Source organism: Neomonachus schauinslandi, chromosome 14 (genome assembly GCF_002201575.2).
Source record: "Neomonachus schauinslandi chromosome 14, ASM220157v2, whole genome shotgun sequence".
Lineage (NCBI taxonomy): Eukaryota > Metazoa > Chordata > Mammalia > Carnivora > Phocidae > Neomonachus > Neomonachus schauinslandi.
The window spans coordinates 66,519,189-66,537,772 of NC_058416.1; the positions used below are offsets into that span (position 1 = coordinate 66,519,189).

Consider the following 18,584-nt stretch of genomic DNA (forward strand, 5'->3'; position numbering starts at 1 on the left):
TAAACAGACTCTTTTTTTTTTTTTTAAGATTCTATTTATTTGACACAGAGAACATAAGCAGGGGGAGCTGCAGAGGGAGAGGGAGAGGCAGGTTCCCCGCTGAGCAGGCAGCCAGATGTGGGACTCGCTCCCAGGACCCTGGGATCATGACCTGAGCCGAAGGGAGACACTTAACTGACTGAGCCACCCAGGCGCCCTGTATTCATTATTTTTAGTGTGAGCAGCACTCCTCCCTGCTTCCTGCTGAGTGCCAGGGGCAGATCCCCGCCCACTCTGGGCCTCAGTTTCCCTATCTCTAGAGTGAAGGGCCCTAGCTTGTACGAGGGGGCATGGAGATGTGGACTCGCACCGAGGGAGAGAATGGTCGCTGCGCCTATTGTGAGCGGCTGGTGGCTGTGGCAGGTCACCCCTCTCCCCTGCCCCTCACTTCCACCTTCTCAGGAAACCAACTAGGTGAGAATCAAATGCAGAAAGCCAAGGGCTGGAAGGGTCAAGCGGTGTTCTTCCGACGTTCCCCCAACTCTTTTGTGGTTTGTCGGCACTATTGCGACTGGGCGGGCAGGGCTCCCCCATCTGGCAGGGTCTGCATGCCTGACTTGAGATCTGAGGAAAACCAGCTTCGACTTCTGGCAGGGTTGTTGTGGGTCCATGCTTGACCTTGTGAAGTCTCAGATGATGTGGGGAACACAGGCAAAAGAAAAAAAATCCTTACTCCCTACAGCCCATTGACAAGTCCTTGAAACAGGCAGAGTGACCTTCCTCCGGGAGCTCTGTGGCCTCCATGTTAACACTTTGCTAAGGGCAAAAGGCCCAACCCCCCAGGATCCTGTAAGTCTTCTTTAACATATAAAAGTTCCTTTGGAAACATCCTTTATCTCTACTCCCCAAGATGCACGTTGGCAATCATCCCGCAAGCATATGGCCCACGGATACACATCTGAAGGATCTCACGACTAGGGTTTTACTAGACAGTAATAAATGACCTTTTCCTAACAGCAGCTAGCCTCTCAAGGTCCTGGAAACCTTGCTTCCAAATTCCTTACAGACTTACGCTCTCCCTAACCCCCTCCCAACTTAAAAGTATATAATCAGCCACTTGTCACAAGCCCAGTGCATCTTTTTCTGCCCATGGGTCCTGTCCCAGTGCTTTAATAAAACCACCTTTTTGCACCCAAGATGCCTCAAGAATTCTTTCTTGGCTGCCGGCTCTGAATCCCAACAATTTCTACCTCATCAGGGACTCGTTTGCAAAGGAGACTGAAGCCTCCCACAGAGGAATTGCTGAGAGGATTAGCATATAGCACGGGGCCACTAACTACTCACACCTTGACCTTCATACTCAAGGTTTAACTCCCAGTTAATGTTTGCTGAGGAGAAACCTCAAGCTTCCTGGCTTAAGGATAATAATTAAAGGCTGGGGAACCCAGGTACCTGGGTGATGTGTCAGGTGGCATTTCAGGGAGAAGGGAGGGGCAACTGAGTATTATCCAAGTATTAGTTGTGGTCCTGGACACAGAACATTAAACCCAGGGGCGCCTGGGTGGCTCAGTCTGTTGAGCGTCTGACTCTTGATTTTGGCTCAGGTCATGATCTTGGAGTCCTGAGATGGAGTTCTTTGTGGAGCCCCGTGCTCAGCTGGGAGTCTGATGGGATTCTCTCTCTCCCTCTACCCCACCCCCACTCATGCTCTCTCTCTAATAAATAAATATTAAAAAAAAAAAAAAAAAGAGGGCCTCCTGGGTGGCTCAGTTGGTTGGGCATCTGCCTTTAGCTCAGGTCATGATTCCAGGTTTGTGGGATCGAGCCCCATATCAGGCTTCCTGCTCAACGGGGAGCCTGCTTCTCCTTCTCCCCATTGCTCGTGCTCTCTCTCTCTCTCAAATAAATGAATAAAATATATTTTTTCAAATAAATGAGTAAAATCTTAAAAAAAAATTAAAACCCAGTTCTGAATTTGGTACTTATCCCATGCACACCCTCAAGCTTTTACTACATATGCATATATTCCTACCTAAGACATAGGTATGATTTTGTATATTTCCAAACTTAATATAAAGGCTTTAGGGTTGCCTGGCTAGTTGGGTTGGTGGGGTGTGCAATTCTTGATCTTTTTTTTTTTTTAAGATTTTTTATTTATTTTTTGACAGAGAGAGAGACAGCGAGAGAGGAAACACAAGCAGGGGGAGTGGGAGAAGGAGAAGCAGGCTTCCCGCGGAGCAGGGAGCCTGACTCGGGGCTCCATCCCAGGACCCTGGGATCATGAACTGCCCAAAGGCAGACGCTTAATGACTGAGCCACCCAGGCGCCCCATGCAATGCTTGATCTTGAGGTTGTGGTTCGAGCCCCAGGTTGGGTGTAGAGATTACTTTAAAAAATAAAATCCTTAAAAATATATATAAAGGGGGGCACCTGAGTGGCTCAGTTGGTTGGGCATCTGCCTTTGGCTTGGGCCATGATCCCTGGGTCCTGGGATTGAGCCCGGGTTCGGGCTCCCTGCTCGGTGGGAAGTCTACTTCTCCCTCTCCCCCTTGCTCATGCTTTCTCTCTTGCTATCTCTCTCTCACTCTCAAATAAATAAAATCTTTAAATATATATATACATATATAAAGGCTTTATAGTCTGTGCAACTTTCTGCAACTTTATTCATGCCGTGTTGATTCACCTAACTTTATGCTAATGCTGTTCCTCCAGTTCATCATTCTCCACTGATGAGTGGCATTCTCCTGTAAACCACAATTCACTTCTCTGTTTTCCTGATGATTGACATCTGGGTTGTGAACAGTTTTCTAATATCACAAACAATGCTGCATGTGTATACAGAAGTTCTCTCTCTCTTTTTTTTTTAAGATTTTATTTATTTGACAGAGGCACAGCGAGAGAGGGAACACAAGCAGGGGGGAGTGGGAGAGGGAGAAGCAGCCTGAGCTGCTGAGCAGGAAGCCTCATGTGGGGCTTGATCCCAGGACCCTGGGATCATGACCTGAGCCGAAGGCAGGCGCTTAACGACTGAGCCACCCAGGCACCCCTAACATAGATTTTTAATTTTATAATTTTATTACTATTTCTTAAGTAGGCTCCATGCCCAACATGGGGCTGGAACTCATGACCCTGAGATCAAGATTCGCACGCTCCAACACTGAGCCAGCCAAGTGCCACTAGATTTTTATTTTTATTTTTTTAAGATTTTATTTATTTATTTGACAGGGAGAGACACAGTGAGAGAGGAAACACAAGGAGGGGGGGCGGGAGAGAGAGAAGCAGGCTTCCTGCGGAGCAGGGAGCCTGATGCAGGCCTCGATCCCAGGACGCCGGGATCATGACCTGAGCCGAAGGCAGACACTTAACGACTGAGCCACCCAGGTGCCCCTAGATTTTTATTTTTAATGATGTTAAATCCTCATAAGAAACCTGTATGTTTTCTCCTTGTTATCCTGAGGTTATTGTAGAGGCCACTTTTAGGCACCAACTTGAGCAATGGACACCTGAGTAAGGTAGAAGGGCACACAGTGACCACCTAGCCCCTGGGTGAATACAAACAGGCCCATTAAGTGACCCACCTCAAAATATCCATAAGCCCTAGCTGACCAACACGGCTACTTGTGGGGAAAAAAAGTTTTTTTTTAAAAGAAATCTATTGGGGATCTCCAGAGACTGGTGGGTCTGCCCTTCAGTCCCTCCTAATTCTGCCCCTCCACTGGGTCAAGGGTGGGGACACCTGGATTGGGGGAGGCTGGGGACGTCGGTGGGGACAGGGGCCTCCCCAGGACTGGGGGCTCCCGCGCCCTGGAGGTGGCCATGGGGGCGCAAAGGAAGCGGGGGAGAGGGGCTGGGAGGGGCAGCGGCGGAGGGCCGAGGGGGAACGAGGCGGGGACCAGCAGAGTCACACCCGGGGCGGCAGAGGGAGAGGGGACGAGAGGCCAGGACCGGGTTTCGGGTGAATCTGGAGCTCAATGGGACCTCCCGGGGCGACTGCAAGGGGTTGGCTGTGGTGACCTCGGACCAGAGTTCCCTTCCGCTTTGCGGAGATGGGCCCCAGGCTCGGCCGACCAAGGAATGTGTCGGTTTTCAGCCTCAAAGCTACGGAAAGGGCGGGATGGAGGTGAACAGTAACGGCCCTTTGGGCCTCGTTCCCAGGTGACGGCTGGAAGCGCCGCACACCCCTTAACCGCGCTGTGCGCCTGCGCCTGTGTCTCGGGCGCGCGCTCGGCCCAGAGGTAGGCTTTGCGCGAGCCTTCCGCTCCCCAGGCCGCCCTCAACACCCACTGCGCTTGCGCATCCGCTCCTGCCTCGAAGACGGCAGGCGCTTCTACCACGCCCACTGCGCATGCACCTGCGCGTCCGCAGCTGGGGTCCTGCCGGAACCACTGCACTTCCCTCCGCTCCGCGCGGTCACGGCGGCAGCAGTTCTGTATCGCAAACCCGGTGTCGCAGCGAATGCTCGAGAAATGTGTACGTGCTCGATGCCCTCCTGCGATCGGGAAAGGTCTGAATTCCGAAGCACGCCCGGCCCAGGCGTTTCAGACGAGGGCTTGCAGACCGGCGGGAATGCACGGGCGCAGCCACTCTGGAAGGCTTAACGGAGTGTATAAAAGTGTATAAAAGTAGCTGGCGCTTGTTTGCCCAGTGGAGTTAGGTGCTGGGCTCAGAGGAGCATAAGCAGGAGGTCGCGCGCAGGGATGGCCTGGGGGCCAGTGCAAGGTTGCATGGGGTCAAGTGTCTGCAGGAACTGTGGCCCGGCAGCATCCCACGCGAGCAGCCGACGCGCTGCCGGCGCTATTCTGGAGCCCTCTGGCGGGTCGGACAGGCCCGGAGAGGCAGCAGCCCTTGGGCACTGCGGTCCTGGTCGCCTCGCCCCCTCCTGCGACCGTTTCCCACTCTCGCCTCACTCCCCAACCTTCATTTCCTCCTCCACGCTCCGTCTGAGCCCTGTCCTGATGTCCTGCTTCACAGAGAAATGGGGGGCAGCCAGAAGAGAACGTCCACGCCACCCACCACCCATCTTTGGATGCCCTTTCCCCCTCCCCCATACCCCCAGTGTTGCCACTCCTCTGCCAGCCTGCACTGATTTCCTTCAAATACCTGCATGGCACATGCCTCCATGTCCTTCAAGTCCTTGTGCAGATGTGACCTTCACAGGGCGTATTCCCTGGCCACCCTCTCCAAACATTCCCTCACACCCTTCCCTGCTTTATGTCTCCATCACACCAGCTGACATACTATGTAATTTCCTTGTTCATGTTATTGCCCGTCTTCCCCGGCTGGAAGGAAAGCTCTGTGAGGTCACGGATTTTGTCTCCTGTTCCACTGGTTATATCAGTAGCACCTAGAACAGTTGGTTTATTGTCCACAGTAGGGAAGCAAGAAATATTTGTTCACTGAATTGATAAATCACCATCATAGCTAATGTTGTAAATGCTTTTCATGATCAGGCACAGGACTAGGCAATCTCCATGCATGATCTCAGTGAATCAAATAATTTCCTGAGTCGCCTGGGTGGTACAGTTAAGCTTCCAACTCTTGGTTTCTGCTCAAGTTCTGATCTCAGAATCCTGAGATCGAATCCCGAGTGGGGCTCACGCTCAGCATGGACTCTGCTTGAGATTCTGTCTCCCTCTCCCTCACCCCCTCTGGCTTGTTCTCTCTCTCTCTCTCAAATCAATCAATCAATCAATCAATCAATCAATCTTTAAAAAAGATTTCCTGCTATCTTGGAGACCCACCAGCATCTCCTGCCCCATGGGCTTAATGGTCATCAGGCTCTGTGTCTCTCTTTTTTTTTTTTTAAGTTTATTTATTTATTTATTTATTTACTAATCTCTACACTCAACATGGGACTTAAACCCATGATCCTGAGATCAAGAGTCGCATGTTCTTCCAACTGAGCCAGTCACCTCTTGCTGCTTCCTTTTTTTTTTTTTTTAAGATTGTGTTTATTTATTCAACAGAGAGAGGGAGAGAGAGAGCACAAGCAGGAGGAGTGGCAGGCAGAGGGAGAGGGAGAAGCAGGCTCCCCGCTGAGCAGGGGCTCCATCCCAGGACCCTGGGATGACCTGAGCCGAACCGACTGAGCCACCCAGGCACCCCTCTCTCGCTGCTTCCTGCAGATCTAAGTGGAACACTCACCTCCATGCAGCCCACATGGAGCTTTAATGTGACTCCAGTGAGACCAGAGTCCTGGGTCCTCACCTGGCTGCCTCTTCTGGCTTCCAGAAGGAAGTTACTTAGGCCTTATGGGATCTGTGGGCAGGTCCTCTGCTGGACCTGTCTGTAGACCTGTGGCAAGATCTTTGGCAAGATCCTGCCCCCCAGAGCCTCTTCCTCAGCCTCCCCACCGCCAGCACAGTGTCTCACCAAATGGAGAATGCACATCAGTTTTTGGCCCAGCTGTTTCTGCCCCCTAGCTCAGCTTCTATCTGGGACAGGCACTGGGTGTTTGATAAAATGAATAAATAGTCCTCAGGTTCTGGAAATTCCTCTGTAAATCTTTAGCCAAACATCCTTCTGCCGTGAAACTTGTATGTAGGTACTTAAAAAGTCATAAATTTGACTTACAGGACTTCAGATTTGCAGGATGATTTGCTAGAACAAGAAAGGTGGTGTGATTTACTAGGAAAAGATCAACGATTTGATTTTTGTGTGGTCAACTACTTTGTGCATGCCTAGGAAAGTATCTGAGAGGAGCAGTTCAATGCTGTGCCTTTGGGTCAGTGGAGAACTTTCAGCATATACTGAATTTTCGAACATTTTAACAAGCATGTTGTTTTGTCATTAAAAACTAGAAGAGGAAAAATATTAATAAAATTGAGAATCCCGGGACGCCTGGGTGGCTCAGTCGGTTAGGCGTCTGCCTTCGGCTCAGGTCATGATCCCAGGGTCCTGGGATTGAGCCCCACATCAGGCTCCTTGCTCAGTGGGAGCCTGCTTCTCCCTCTCCCTCTGCCTGCCGCTCCCCCTGCTTGTGCTCTCTTTCTCATACACACACACAAATGAATAAAATCTTTATTTAAAAAATTGAGAATCCCTAAAAAATATACTGACCTAAAGGGATGAGACCTCAGAGTGCTGAGCTCTCATGGCTGGGTACTCTGGAGAGTTCTCTCTCCATCTCTAAGGGGGATGAAAACTGTTCTCTGTTGTACCAAGTGTGTGTGGCACATGTGTACCTTGGCTGCCTCCCCCCCCCCGCCACTCCCCTGGAGGTAGGCATGATCATCTCCAGGTCCAGCAAAGAAGTGACTGAGTGAGGACAAGTGAGTAGGGGCAGAGGTTGCATTGGGACCCAAGCACGGCCACCAGCTGCGTCCATTCTGCTGCTTCATATGCCCCACAAGTCCCCACACATACAGGTCCATGCGGCCCCTTCTGTTAGCCTTACTGCAGAACGGGCTGGCAGGCGAGAGAAGGAGGCACAGCCGCTCTGTTGGAGCATGTTTTGCTGGGGCAAGCCACTGGGACTAGGGGGGACTCCAGGGGCAGAGTTTCACTCTCCTAGGGCCCCAGCTCAGAGCGCTGTGCTCCAGAACCACAGCAGGCCCAGCCTGGCACGGAGGGCCAGAGAACTGTTGTCTATTTCGGGAAAATGCTGATGGGGGAGAGGGGGGAGGGGGCAGCGGGGTTCTGGGGTTCCTCCGCTACCCGCCGGCCATGTGACCTAGGTAACCCCTCTCCTCTGTGCCTCAGCTGCACAGTGGAAACATCACTGCCTGGTTCAAACAGATTGCAAGGCCATGATTGCTAGGTTCGAGCCCTGGGAACGAGGCGGAGGCTGTTAAAGGCCATTCTGTGTCCTCCCCTCTCTCCTCAGATTCAGGGCAGGGTCCTGCTCCTGACCATCTGCGCGGCTGGCATTGGTGGGACCTTTCAATTTGGCTACAACCTCTCCATCATCAATGCCCCAACTTTGGTATGTATTTTCTGTGCCCACCATCACCATCCCAGTGGGTGCAGGGTGAGGGCTAACGGCTGCCCGCTGTGGGGCTTCAGGCCAGCATCCACTTGGTGGTGCTTTCACCCCATGCATCCACCTTCACTGAATGACCCACAGGTCCTGCAGATCCAGGTTCAAACCCAGCTCTGCATCCTCCCTTGAACCTGCACGTCCTCCCGGGTCCCTGATGTCAGCGCATAACTTTACTGCTTGCCTGGTTGGGGGCCAGCCTTGACTCTGCCTCCCTGCCTCCAAACACCAAGCCCTTCCTAACTACCTCTAGCTAGCCATTTCTCCCCGTGTCTCTGCCGTGACTCCAGTTCAGGACCCGTCTCTCCTACCTGGATCCCTGGCTTAGCCTCCTCACTGGCCTCCCTTCCTCCAGCCTCGAAAGTTTGACCAAGCCACTCCCCTGCCCAAAAACATTCTGTGGCTCCCCAGTACCTATAGGGATAAGAACAGACTCATCCACCTGAAGTTCAAGGCCTCCTTAGATCAGAACCTGTCCACCTTTCTCCTACCTTCATTCCCTGAACCCCACTAGCAAAGCAAGTTAAATGCAGTTCCCCAAATGCACACAGCCCTCTCTCTAAGCCTCTTTTGCTTGGGAAGCCCTCTCTGCTGCCCCTGCAGAAGCCTCTCAAGGACCACCCAAACACCATCACCATCCTGAAGCCTTCCTTCGACAGCCGCACCCCACCCCAGCTGGAAGTCGCCCCTCCCTCCCCAGGCCTTCAAGCGGGCTGTCCCCACTCAGGTTGCATGTTGGTTGTGTGGGGCCCGTATCATCCTCCTGCTGGTTTGCTCTCAGTGTCTGCGTGGTCCTTGTGCCCCCAGCGCCTGGCGCTGACCTGGCCCAAGGGACTTTCTTGGCCTCAGAGACTCCTCCTAATCCCTCAAATGGATTTCCAGCCAGGGACAGGGGAGGCTGGGCCTGGTCCCAGCTCCCCTAGATAGTCCTGCCCCCAGAGGGACCTGGCACGCACCAGGCTGACAGTCATTACCCTGAGCTGGCCTGAGCAGAGGAGAGCTGGCCCAACCCCTAAACCTGCTGCCCTCCTCACGTCCTCCCTCACATCCTGTTGGGAGGCCTGAGACCAGTCAGACGCTGAAGTGTGTCCAGGTCTTCCCCGAGTGCAGTCATTCCTAACCCTGTGGCCTCTGTTTACTTACCTAGAACTGCAGCTCTGGGGGTGGGGGCCTGGGGTGTCCTGACCACCCGCTGCAGCCCTGACCTGTGGCTGAGGCCGTGAGCAAGTCCTTTCACCTCTCTGGGCCTAATCCCCCTACCCGCAAAGGGACACGTGGAAGGAGCAGTTACCGAACCTGGAAGGAAAGAGCCGTGTGGCGTAGGACCCCTTGAGAGGAGCCAGGACGTTTGGTTGAGTGTCATAGCCGGCCTGAGGTGACCCCCCGGCCTGAGGTGACCCGGAAACAAACACCCCTCCCGCCTCTCTCTCATGTCCTGCTGGGGCTCACCATTGGCCAAGCCCCGCAGAAAGCCAGGCAGCAGGGGGCCCACTGATGTGAGCCATACGGGTGGATGCTTAGGCCAAAAGCGGGGGCCCGGGGGGTGGGGGGGTGATCGTGGACTCTGAAGGGCAAACAGAGACTGGCCAGCACCAGGCTCCAGGAGACATTGTATGTGAAGGAGATCTGTCCGGTGCCCTCAAAGAGGAGGAGCTCAGGTGACTGTTCCTGCCCCACCGGAGTCTTGCTCGGGAGCCTTGGCGCCTGCTCTCTGCTGAGGAAGAGCCCTGTGGGCGAGAAGGCTTAGCCTGTCCAGCCTGTCGCTGGGAGGCTGACTGGCATCTCTGTCCACAGCACATTCAGGAATTCATCAATGAGACATGGTGGGTGCGTACCGGCCAGCCACTGCCCGATCACCTAGTTCTGTTGGTGTGGTCCCTCATTGTGTCTCTGTACCCCCTGGGGGGCCTCTTTGGAGCACTGCTTGCTGGGCCCCTGGCTGTCATGCTGGGAAGGTAAGTGCTTTCTGTGTGTGCCCCGGATGCCCCTTGATGAGAGGTGCCCCAGTCTGTAGGCTGAGGAATGCGGGAGAAGGAAGAGGCCCTGAAGGCCCAGGCCCAGGCCAGCTCTGCCCGCCCTCCGCCTCCTACCCTACCAGCGTTTTCATCACAAGAGTTATATGTCTAAGCTGATTTGGTAGAGGGAGGAGCCTTGTGCTCTGAGGGAGAGAGGACTCCTGGTCTCTAGTTCCATGTCTGCGGGCAAGTGCTATTGGACCATAAACTAGGTCCTCTTCAGGCCTCATTCCCCTCTCTGTATCCAACTGAGGCAGTTCTTGGGGTGCAAACAAGAGAGACAGGCTCATACTAAATACATACATACATACATACATACATACTCTTGGCCGCCTCAGTCAGTGGAGCATGGGACTCTTGATCTTAGGGTTGTAAGTTTGAGCCCCATGTTGGGCAGGGAGCCTACTTAAATAAAACTTTAAAAAAAGTCTACTTAAGGTGGGGCGCCTGGGTGGCTCAGTCGTTAAGCGTCTGCCTTCGGCTCAGTTCATGATCCCAGGGTCCTGGGATCGAGCCCCGCATCGGGCTCCCTGCTCGGCGGGAAGCCTGCTTCTCCCTCTCCCACTCCCCCTGCTTGTGTTCTCTCTCTCGCTGTGTCTCTCTCTGTCAAATAAATAAATAAAATCTTAAAAATAAAATAAAATAAAAAATAAAAAATATAATAAAAAATTAAAAGTCTACTTTAAAAAAGAGAGAGAGAGAGAAAGACAGGCTTGGACTGATCTGATTGAAAATTGTAATAACTGGAAAGATGGTGGAGTGGCTCATAGAATGAAAGGAAATACTCAGAAGCCAGGTCTTCAGAACGGCAGGATCCAGGGCAGTGCTGAGGATCTCAACAGCCAGAGCTTTGGGCCATCCTCCCAGGGAGGATGCCTTTAGAGTGCATTAGCTCCAACTACATTCTATCTCCAATGTCTTCATTCAAGATTCAGAATCCAGGAAGACAGACTGTTACCGACCCAACATGGGTCACACATTTACAACCATGAAGCAGTACTGGGCAGAAAAAGCAAATGGCTACCACGGTCCACCCCTTTGCTAGCCACCCTGCACGCGTAGACACGTTTCTCCCGTGTATTCAGCTCTATACGTGCCCCTCCTAACATTCCTCAACCATCCCATCATATACACCATCATATGTATTCACCTCTCCCTGAGGGAGACCACTTAGAGCCTTGTCTTGTCTGGAAAGCTACCATAGTTCCTCACGCAGAGGCAACATTATCAAGCAGAAGGGGGACTTCTTCCTGGCTGATGCTTTATATCAGAAAGAAGAAGAAGAAAAAAAAAAAAAACTTTTCAAAAAAGGTGCCATGTCTCATTGCCCAGCACCGGGTCACTAACATAGAGAATGGGATCACCAAGTCTGGGTTAGATGGTCGGGTTCATACCTGAACCTTAAGGGGTAAGGGCACATTCCCAAACAAATTTAGGCTCTTCCTGCAAAAGAGAAGGAATTAGCTCTGACCCCTGGTGTGCCTTAGGGGAAGGGTGGCAGTATGGTCAAGTAGGCATGCTGACACGAGTAACTTGCTCATGAGAACCTTTGGGGCCCACACGAGGCATCACCGAAATAGTGATCAAGCGCTACCGGGCACACCCCACCTTAGCATAGGAGTGTCATATGGCACGCAGTGCGTGATGGATACACAACCACCAGGGCTGGGGTAGGGACTACCGACAAGGCCAGGGTTCTTTCTTTTTTTTTTTTTTTTAAGATTTTATTTATTTATTTGACAGAGAGACAGCGAGAGAGGGAACACAAGCAGGGGTAGTGGGAGAGGGAGAAGCAAGCTTCCCGTGGAGCAGGGAGCCTGATGCGGAGCTCGATCCCAGGACCCTGGGATCATGACCTGAGCTGAAGGCAGACGCTTAACCGACTGAGCCACCCAGGCGCCAGGCCAGGGTTATTTCTAATTAAGAGGATGGTAATTCACTGAAGGAGAGTGGCTTTGCCCCAAAGCTCTAGGTCTTGCATTGTGAGTCTCCTTTTGGATAGCTGCCACAGCCACTCGGAGCACCATAGGCTCTCCTAGGTCTAAAGGGGCGAGTGGCAGAGCTCTTTGCACTGAGTGGGGACCCACTGGAGGATACTCTTCATGCTCAGCTCCACTCGAAGCTGCCAGGTTTCCAAGTTACCTGGTTTGTGTGCCAGAGCGTGACACCCAGGGTGGTACGTACCCTCTCCAAAATGGGAAGGAGCTCTCTGAGGTTTGCCCTTCCTTCTTAGAGGGGTGGCAGTGATTTCTCATGCACTTTGGAGGAAATAGGCTGATGTGCATTAGTCTGGTGAGCTTCGGGAACTTCACTGATGGGGTGGCCCGCTCCGTTTGAAGTTTCCACTCTTTATCATGCTTGTGCCTTCCAAGACCTCTAGTGGACTCTTCTGGTGCTCATTCTCCCTGTCCTTTCAGTATATAGTCATCAGAGAAGTGGGCCAGCAGGATGCCCTGTGGAAGGGACTGTGGCCCCGAGCTGGAGAGCTGCTCTATCCTCAGGCAGGTCAGTAAAGGTGTATTACTGCCCCTGCTAGGTGGAAGCTAAGCGTTTCCAGTATTGTGTGTGTACGGAAATGGAGCAAAATGCATTTACCAAATAAATACCCCACAACTGAAGTACTTTATTAACTTACAGCACCGAGGAAACCATAGGTGGTTTTCAGTTGGAGTTACCCCTGGACCAAGTTTGCTATAATCTATGCCATTCTCCATTCTCTAGACACAGGAGATCTATGCTTTAGTCTGGATTCTCTTGCCAGTGTGCCGCTGACTTTGGGCAGAATACTGGCCTCCTCTAGGATCCAGTTTCCCTGTCTGTACAGTGAGCTCTCCCGAGTACCCTGTATGACAGCACTTCCGTGCTCAGTATCAGGAACCCCAGACCTGAGGCTTCATCATGGTGGAGCAGCTGACATTTCTAGTGGCCACTCCCTGGGCTGCAGTCTGTCCCGCTGAACTAGGCATGGGCCACCCAGCCATCCTGAAAGTTCTGAGAAGTGACTCTATAATACATGGAAGAAAATGTGTGGGGACTGTACTTGGCTTTCAATGCATCTCTTCCCTTACTCTGAAAGTTTTATTGAGTCTGAGAAATCAGACATTAGGCCTCTCATCTTACAAAGGAGTGGGAAGGGGCGCCTGGGTGGCTCAGTCGTTAAGCGTCTGCCTTCGGCTCAGGTCATGATCCCAGGGTCCTGGGATCGAGTCCCACATCGGGCTCCCTGCTCAGCGGGAAGCCTGCTTCTCCCTCTCTCACTCCCCCGCTTGTGCTCCTGCTCTCGCTATCTCTCTCTCTGTCAAATAAATAAAATCTTTAAAAAAAAAAAAAAAGGAGTGGGAAGAAAGAAATGCTTCATCTGAAGAGATGAAGCATAAAATACAAATGTTGTCATCTCAAGCTATGATGCGGGTGGAAAGGAGAGTAGCTTAGACTCCTTGATGAATCTCACACACGCGCACACACGGGTCTGATCCGGGCTGGCTGGAGCTGCAAAGGGGGGGTCCCCAGGGAGAGTCCCCCCGCCCAGACTGAATCTGAGCCTCTCTTGCCTGCGTTCCACTTCCCCCAGGAAGAAGTCCCTCCTGGTGAATAGCATCTTCGTGGTGGCCGCGGCGACCCTGTTTGGCTTCAGCCGCAGAGCAGGCTCCTTTGAGATGATCGTGCTGGGCAGGCTGCTCATGGGAGTCAGTACAGGTATGCAGGGAGGGCAGCTCATCCTGCCTCTCTATTCCCACTCATTCATGTATTCCATTTATTCATTCATTTGTTCTCTTTATTTCTTTCATCCATTCATGCATTTTCTTTCTTCACGTTTTTCATTCATGCCCACCTCTTCTTTAGCAAAATGATTATGGTTTATCTCAAAAGGCTCATATAACTAGACACTTAAAGTGGCTATAGAGACATGAAAAAGTTGTACAGGACTGTGAATACAAGCATCCCCAAGCCTATGCTAACAGAGATCCTGTATTTGAGCCACACTCTAAGCCAGGAGCTTCCTGGCAGCCAAGGTACAAAGGCATCAAGGATGAGTTCTCAGATCTTCCCTATAGAGGCAGAGTAGCCTGTTAGGGGCTCCTCAGTTTCGGGGGCTTGGCATGTGAGGAAGCCCATCTACCTGGGCTTTTAGGGACACCCATCAGCAAAACCCCTCTTGACTTGCTACTGTTTATACACCAGGTGTCTCTGTCTATATTAGTTATTTATTCCTGGGAAAGAAAGTACTCTGAAACTTAGTGACTGTGCACACATCTAGGCTTGAGCATGAATGTCCAGCCCATGTACCTGGGGGAAAGTGCCCCCAAGGAGCTCCGAGGAGCCGTGGCCATGACCCCAGCCATCTTCTCTGCCCTGGGGATCGTGATAGGTCAGGTGGTCGGACTCAGGTAAACACCCTGTCTCCATGTGCCCTGAGTGGTTTGAGGGGGGCCAGAAAAAGCCCTTCACCTAAATTTCTCATTAAGTGTATTAAGGCATTGCTTCTTTGAATTAAGAAATCTTCTTTGTATTGAAATCCTGTCTACACCCATCTGGCCAATACACAAAATGGGTATTAGCCAACTACCTGCCAGTGTGAATCAGCATTTTCCCTCCTCTCTAGATCAGGGAGCAAAGAACAGGTCTTAAAAAGAGAGAAGGTGAAGGTTTGGGCTTTTAAAGGGGAGCATGTCCTGGTCATCCCAGAAAAGAGAGGGGAGGGCAGAGCCTGGAACCCTGGGAAGAGGAGTTGCTACAGATAAGGTGGGGTCATGGCCATGGGATGGGAGGGATCTTGGTGTCCAGACCCAGAACTGGTTAGAAAGAAGCAGAGAGCAATACAGGTCCTCTGCCCTCAGGAAGGCAGGCAGGCAGGGGACTGGAGGGTGCGGGGTGGGGAGGTCAGGGGATTAGGGGGCAAGTGGGCAGGGCCCTGGCAAGGACGCGCCTGGTCTGGCCTCTCCTCTGTCTCCCCAGGGAGCTCCTGGGTGACCCAGGGGCCTGGCCCCTACTGCTGGCTAGCTGCCTGGTGCCTGGGGTGCTCCAGCTTGCCTCCCTCCCTCTGCTTCCTGAAAGCCCACGCTACCTCCTCATTGACCGTGGAGACACCGAGGCCTGCCTGGCAGGTGAGTCCCTGACCTTGGGTCCCCAGACCACCCTTGACCCAGGGGCACATCTGTCTGGAGCATGTGAATCCCCATTTCTTGGATTTCATTTATCAGGGAAAAGCTGTCCCTCACTTTTGTGCCATCCATCCATCTCTTCAAAACTCTTTATTGGGGTGCCTGGATGGCTCAGTTGGTTAAGTGTCTGACTTCCGGTCAGGTCATGATCTGAGGGTCCTGGGATCAAGCCCGATTCCGGGCTCTGCACTCAGCGGGGAGTCTGCTTCTCCCTCTCCGCCTGCCCCTCCCCCCACTCATGCTCTCTCTCCCTCTCTCAAATAAATAAAATCTTAAAAAAAAAACAAACAAAAAAACCCAAAAACTCTTTACCAAGGGGCTGTCCTAAGTGCCAAGCCAGCGGGACAGAGCAGACCCGGCCCCTGACATCTAGGAACTGCAGGATGGTGCCAGTAAAGAACCCTCCCCTCTACCACATACGCAAGATGAAACACTGTGTCACCTGGGTGCCGATGGGCTGACTCATTAGCTATGGCCATGGTGATGATGCCCAAGAACAATACCCAAATCTCTGGCTTAACATAATCCATTACTGTGTCTTCTACTCATTTGCTTGCTGGGCTGGCTGCATGACTGCTGATCTCAGCTGGGCGGCTCATGGTGTCTGGGAATCAGCCGGTGAGCCAGTCCAGGCTGGTCTGGGCCCGAGCTGTTCAGTTCTGCTGCACACGCCTCTCTCACTTTTGGTACCAACGGGCTAGCCCGGGGATGTTCTTATTAAGGTGATGGCAGAGGCCCAAGAAAGCAGATCCAGTTGCACAAGCATTTTGCAAATCTGTGTTCCCCGTGCCCATGAACAGGCCATCAGCCATGTCACTGAACCCAAAGTCAAGGGATGGGAAAAATCAATGGCCTATCCTCTCACATGGCAAAGGGTGTGGATTCAGAGAAAGGTGAAGACCAGGGCCCACTCATGCACCTTCTCAGCTTGCCACTGTGGCCACAGCTATTACTGATAGCCCTGCCCTGTGCAAAACATGCTCAGTGTCATCTGGGGCCCCACAGTCTCATCCAATCATGGCATCCGTCTTGCAGCCCCAGATCTTAAGATCACATCAAGTCTATATGTGCCTTCTCTTGATCCAGAGACCTAGGAGCTAAAAACACAAGTCTTCTGCCCCTCTGAACTCAACACACAATGGTGAAAGTGGGATGGTGTAACCAGAACTCAGCCTCATTTCAAAGGGAGCAGAAAGCCATCACCAGTCCTTAATGCTTAGGTGCTCCTGGGAAGATGGTGCCAGACCTCCCTGCCTTGCTGTTAGGGAATGTTCCATGATCACATTCTGGCTCTGCTCCCTGGGAGGGGCCCCCTGGGCTGTGGTGTCCCCAGGTTCTGGCTTCTGCCCTCTGAGCTAGCCTTCCTTAACACCTTCTGAAGAGGGCATTGCAAATGTGCTCATAGAAAGTTGGGGCACACAAGTCTTTATACTTCAAATTGTCTTAGTCCCTTTTCCCCTGGGCTGGTGGAGTTTTTGTCAATATAATTTTCTCAAAAACGATGTGATTCTTCTATGTATTTGACTGATGTGCCCAAAAGCCACATCCACAAGTCTTTTTGAGACCTGCTTCCCTCTTGAGACCGAATGACTGGAATTTGGGGCATGTCAGGCTGCTGGGGACCAACACCCTTAAGCCCTCCAAATGCTCCTTTTCCAGCCATGAGGGTCTATGAGGTGCTGGCATTAAGCCACACCTTTAATTTGGTTGTTACCCTGAGTCCATGGCTCAGTGGCAGGGCTCTGGATTTGATCTTTGCTTTCAGGCCGTAACTTAATGTGGAACTCTTTTTGCTAACTGGAGGGGCTAGAGATGAGAAACAGGTTTTTTTGTTTTTTGTTTTTTGTGGGTTTTTTTTCATTTTTTATTAAACCAACCTAGTGAGTTCGGAATAAGTTAAATTTAATTAAATCTTGTTCCCTCTGAAGGTCTTTTTGAGCTCATGTTTTTCTTTTTCTTTCTTTCTTTTTTTAAGATTTTATTTATTTATTTGACAGACACAGAGAGAGTACAAGCAGGGGGAGCTGCAGGCAAAGGGAGAGGGAGAAGCAGGCTTCCTGCTGAGCAGGGAACCTGATGCGGGGCTTGATCCTAGGACCCTAAGATCATGTCCTGAGCCAAAGGCTCACGCTTAACCAGCTGAGCCACCCAGGCGCCCTTCATGTTTTTCTTATAGTAAGCTTGGAATACTCAGCTAAAAGCAACCAGTTCATGCTTTCACCACATAGGGATCTCTTCCCTCGAGTCCAGGAGTTCATGAGATCTGTTTTCTTTCTTCCTCAATACTGCTTGGCATACCCAGGCTTCTATTTTTCTAGCCTCCTCACCACAGAAGTCTGGTGGCTGAACATGGCCACACCAGGTCTCCGGGTCTCTTTTCACCCGTAGGAGGGCTTATCCCACTTTCTCTATATGCCTTTCCTCGGTGTCTGTGTCTGGGGGGCCATCTGTACTGGCTTCTTCCTCCCTGAGACCAAAGGCAAGACCTTCCTGGAGATCTCTGAGGAACTGCACAGACTCAACTTCTCCCGGCAGAGCCAGGGCCCTGAGTGGACGGGCCCAGAAGTCATCCTGTCCACAGAGCTGTAACTCTGTAGGTACGGTGGGGGCCCAGATCCAGCTGTTGCTGTCTCCTTTGCTTCCTGCCGAGGGTCCTGGCCCTCTGCATTCCCTAGTTCCTGCATCCATTTGTTTAATAAGGGCTTATTAAGCACCTACTGCATGCAGGCTTTGTGCCCGGTGCTTAGCAATCCGTGGTGAGCCAGAGAGGTGGGATCAGGACCTGCTGGTGGCTCCCTGTCTAGAGGCAGTTAACAGGAAACCTGGCGCGAGCCAAGCTACTCATGCTGTTTGACAAAGTCCAGGTATGGGGGACGATCCTGAAAACAGGAGACTCCACAGCTGGCTCCTGCTATTCTCTTTCATTTTGTTTATGGCAATCTTTATAATTGTGGGAATATTTCTGGGGTCAAAGTGACTACTCATCTTAGTTACGCCTATCTAAGCAATCATAATGAAACTAATTCCACGAAGAATTAGTTTCTATAGAACAAAATAACAAGACAGTCACGCTCTGTCTAGCACCTTTCTCTTTGCGTACTGTTTTTTAGTTTTAGCGAAAGCCAATAAGCAGAAATCAATAAAGGTCATGTTAATCATTACAAAGGAAAAATGAAAGAAGGCTATGGCTGTAATCCAGAAAATGATCTAAGATTTGGAAAAACAAAAATATCCTAACATATAAATAAAGTTCCTCCGAGGCTGTCAGGAGGAGATGCTTGCAACCTGATCCTGTGTCTGTGTCTCCTCATTTGCCGACGCCATCCTTTCCTATGAGAGACCCACCCCGGCTGGAGCTGGACTCCGGCAGAAACCAATAAAAACAATCACAAACTCAGGGAAATGCAGTGAGAGAAAAATACAGATTTGAAGTGTGTGCATACTAGGGAG

General features: G+C 51.6%; 1 protein-coding gene across 1 annotated transcript; it reads left to right on the plus strand.

Moving 5' to 3' along the window:
• Window positions 1–329: 329 nt before the first annotated feature.
• SLC2A11 (solute carrier family 2 member 11) lies at window positions 330–17,723 on the plus strand. The gene is made up of 10 exons (XM_021687896.1): window positions 330–453; window positions 4,135–4,214; window positions 4,345–4,449; window positions 7,805–7,903; window positions 9,752–9,912; window positions 13,544–13,668; window positions 14,231–14,360; window positions 14,929–15,077; window positions 16,794–16,810; window positions 17,523–17,723. Exons 1-10 carry the CDS (start codon window positions 330–332, stop codon window positions 17,721–17,723), a joined length of 1,191 nt encoding a protein of 396 aa, XP_021543571.1.
• The last annotated feature ends 861 nt before the right edge of the window (window positions 17,724–18,584 follow it).

Bases quoted from the DNA above. Each gene is read 5' to 3' on its own strand.
- SLC2A11 (XM_021687896.1), top strand. From the start codon at position 330: ATGGAGATGTGGACTCGCACCGAGGGAGAGAATGGTCGCTGCGCCTAT. The intron at 9,913-13,543 runs GTAAGTGCTTTC...CACTTCCCCCAG, and splicing joins CTGGCTGTCATGCTGGGAAG to GAAGAAGTCCCTCCTGGTGA. The intron at 13,669-14,230 runs GTATGCAGGGAG...GCACACATCTAG, and splicing joins GCTCATGGGAGTCAGTACAG to GCTTGAGCATGAATGTCCAG.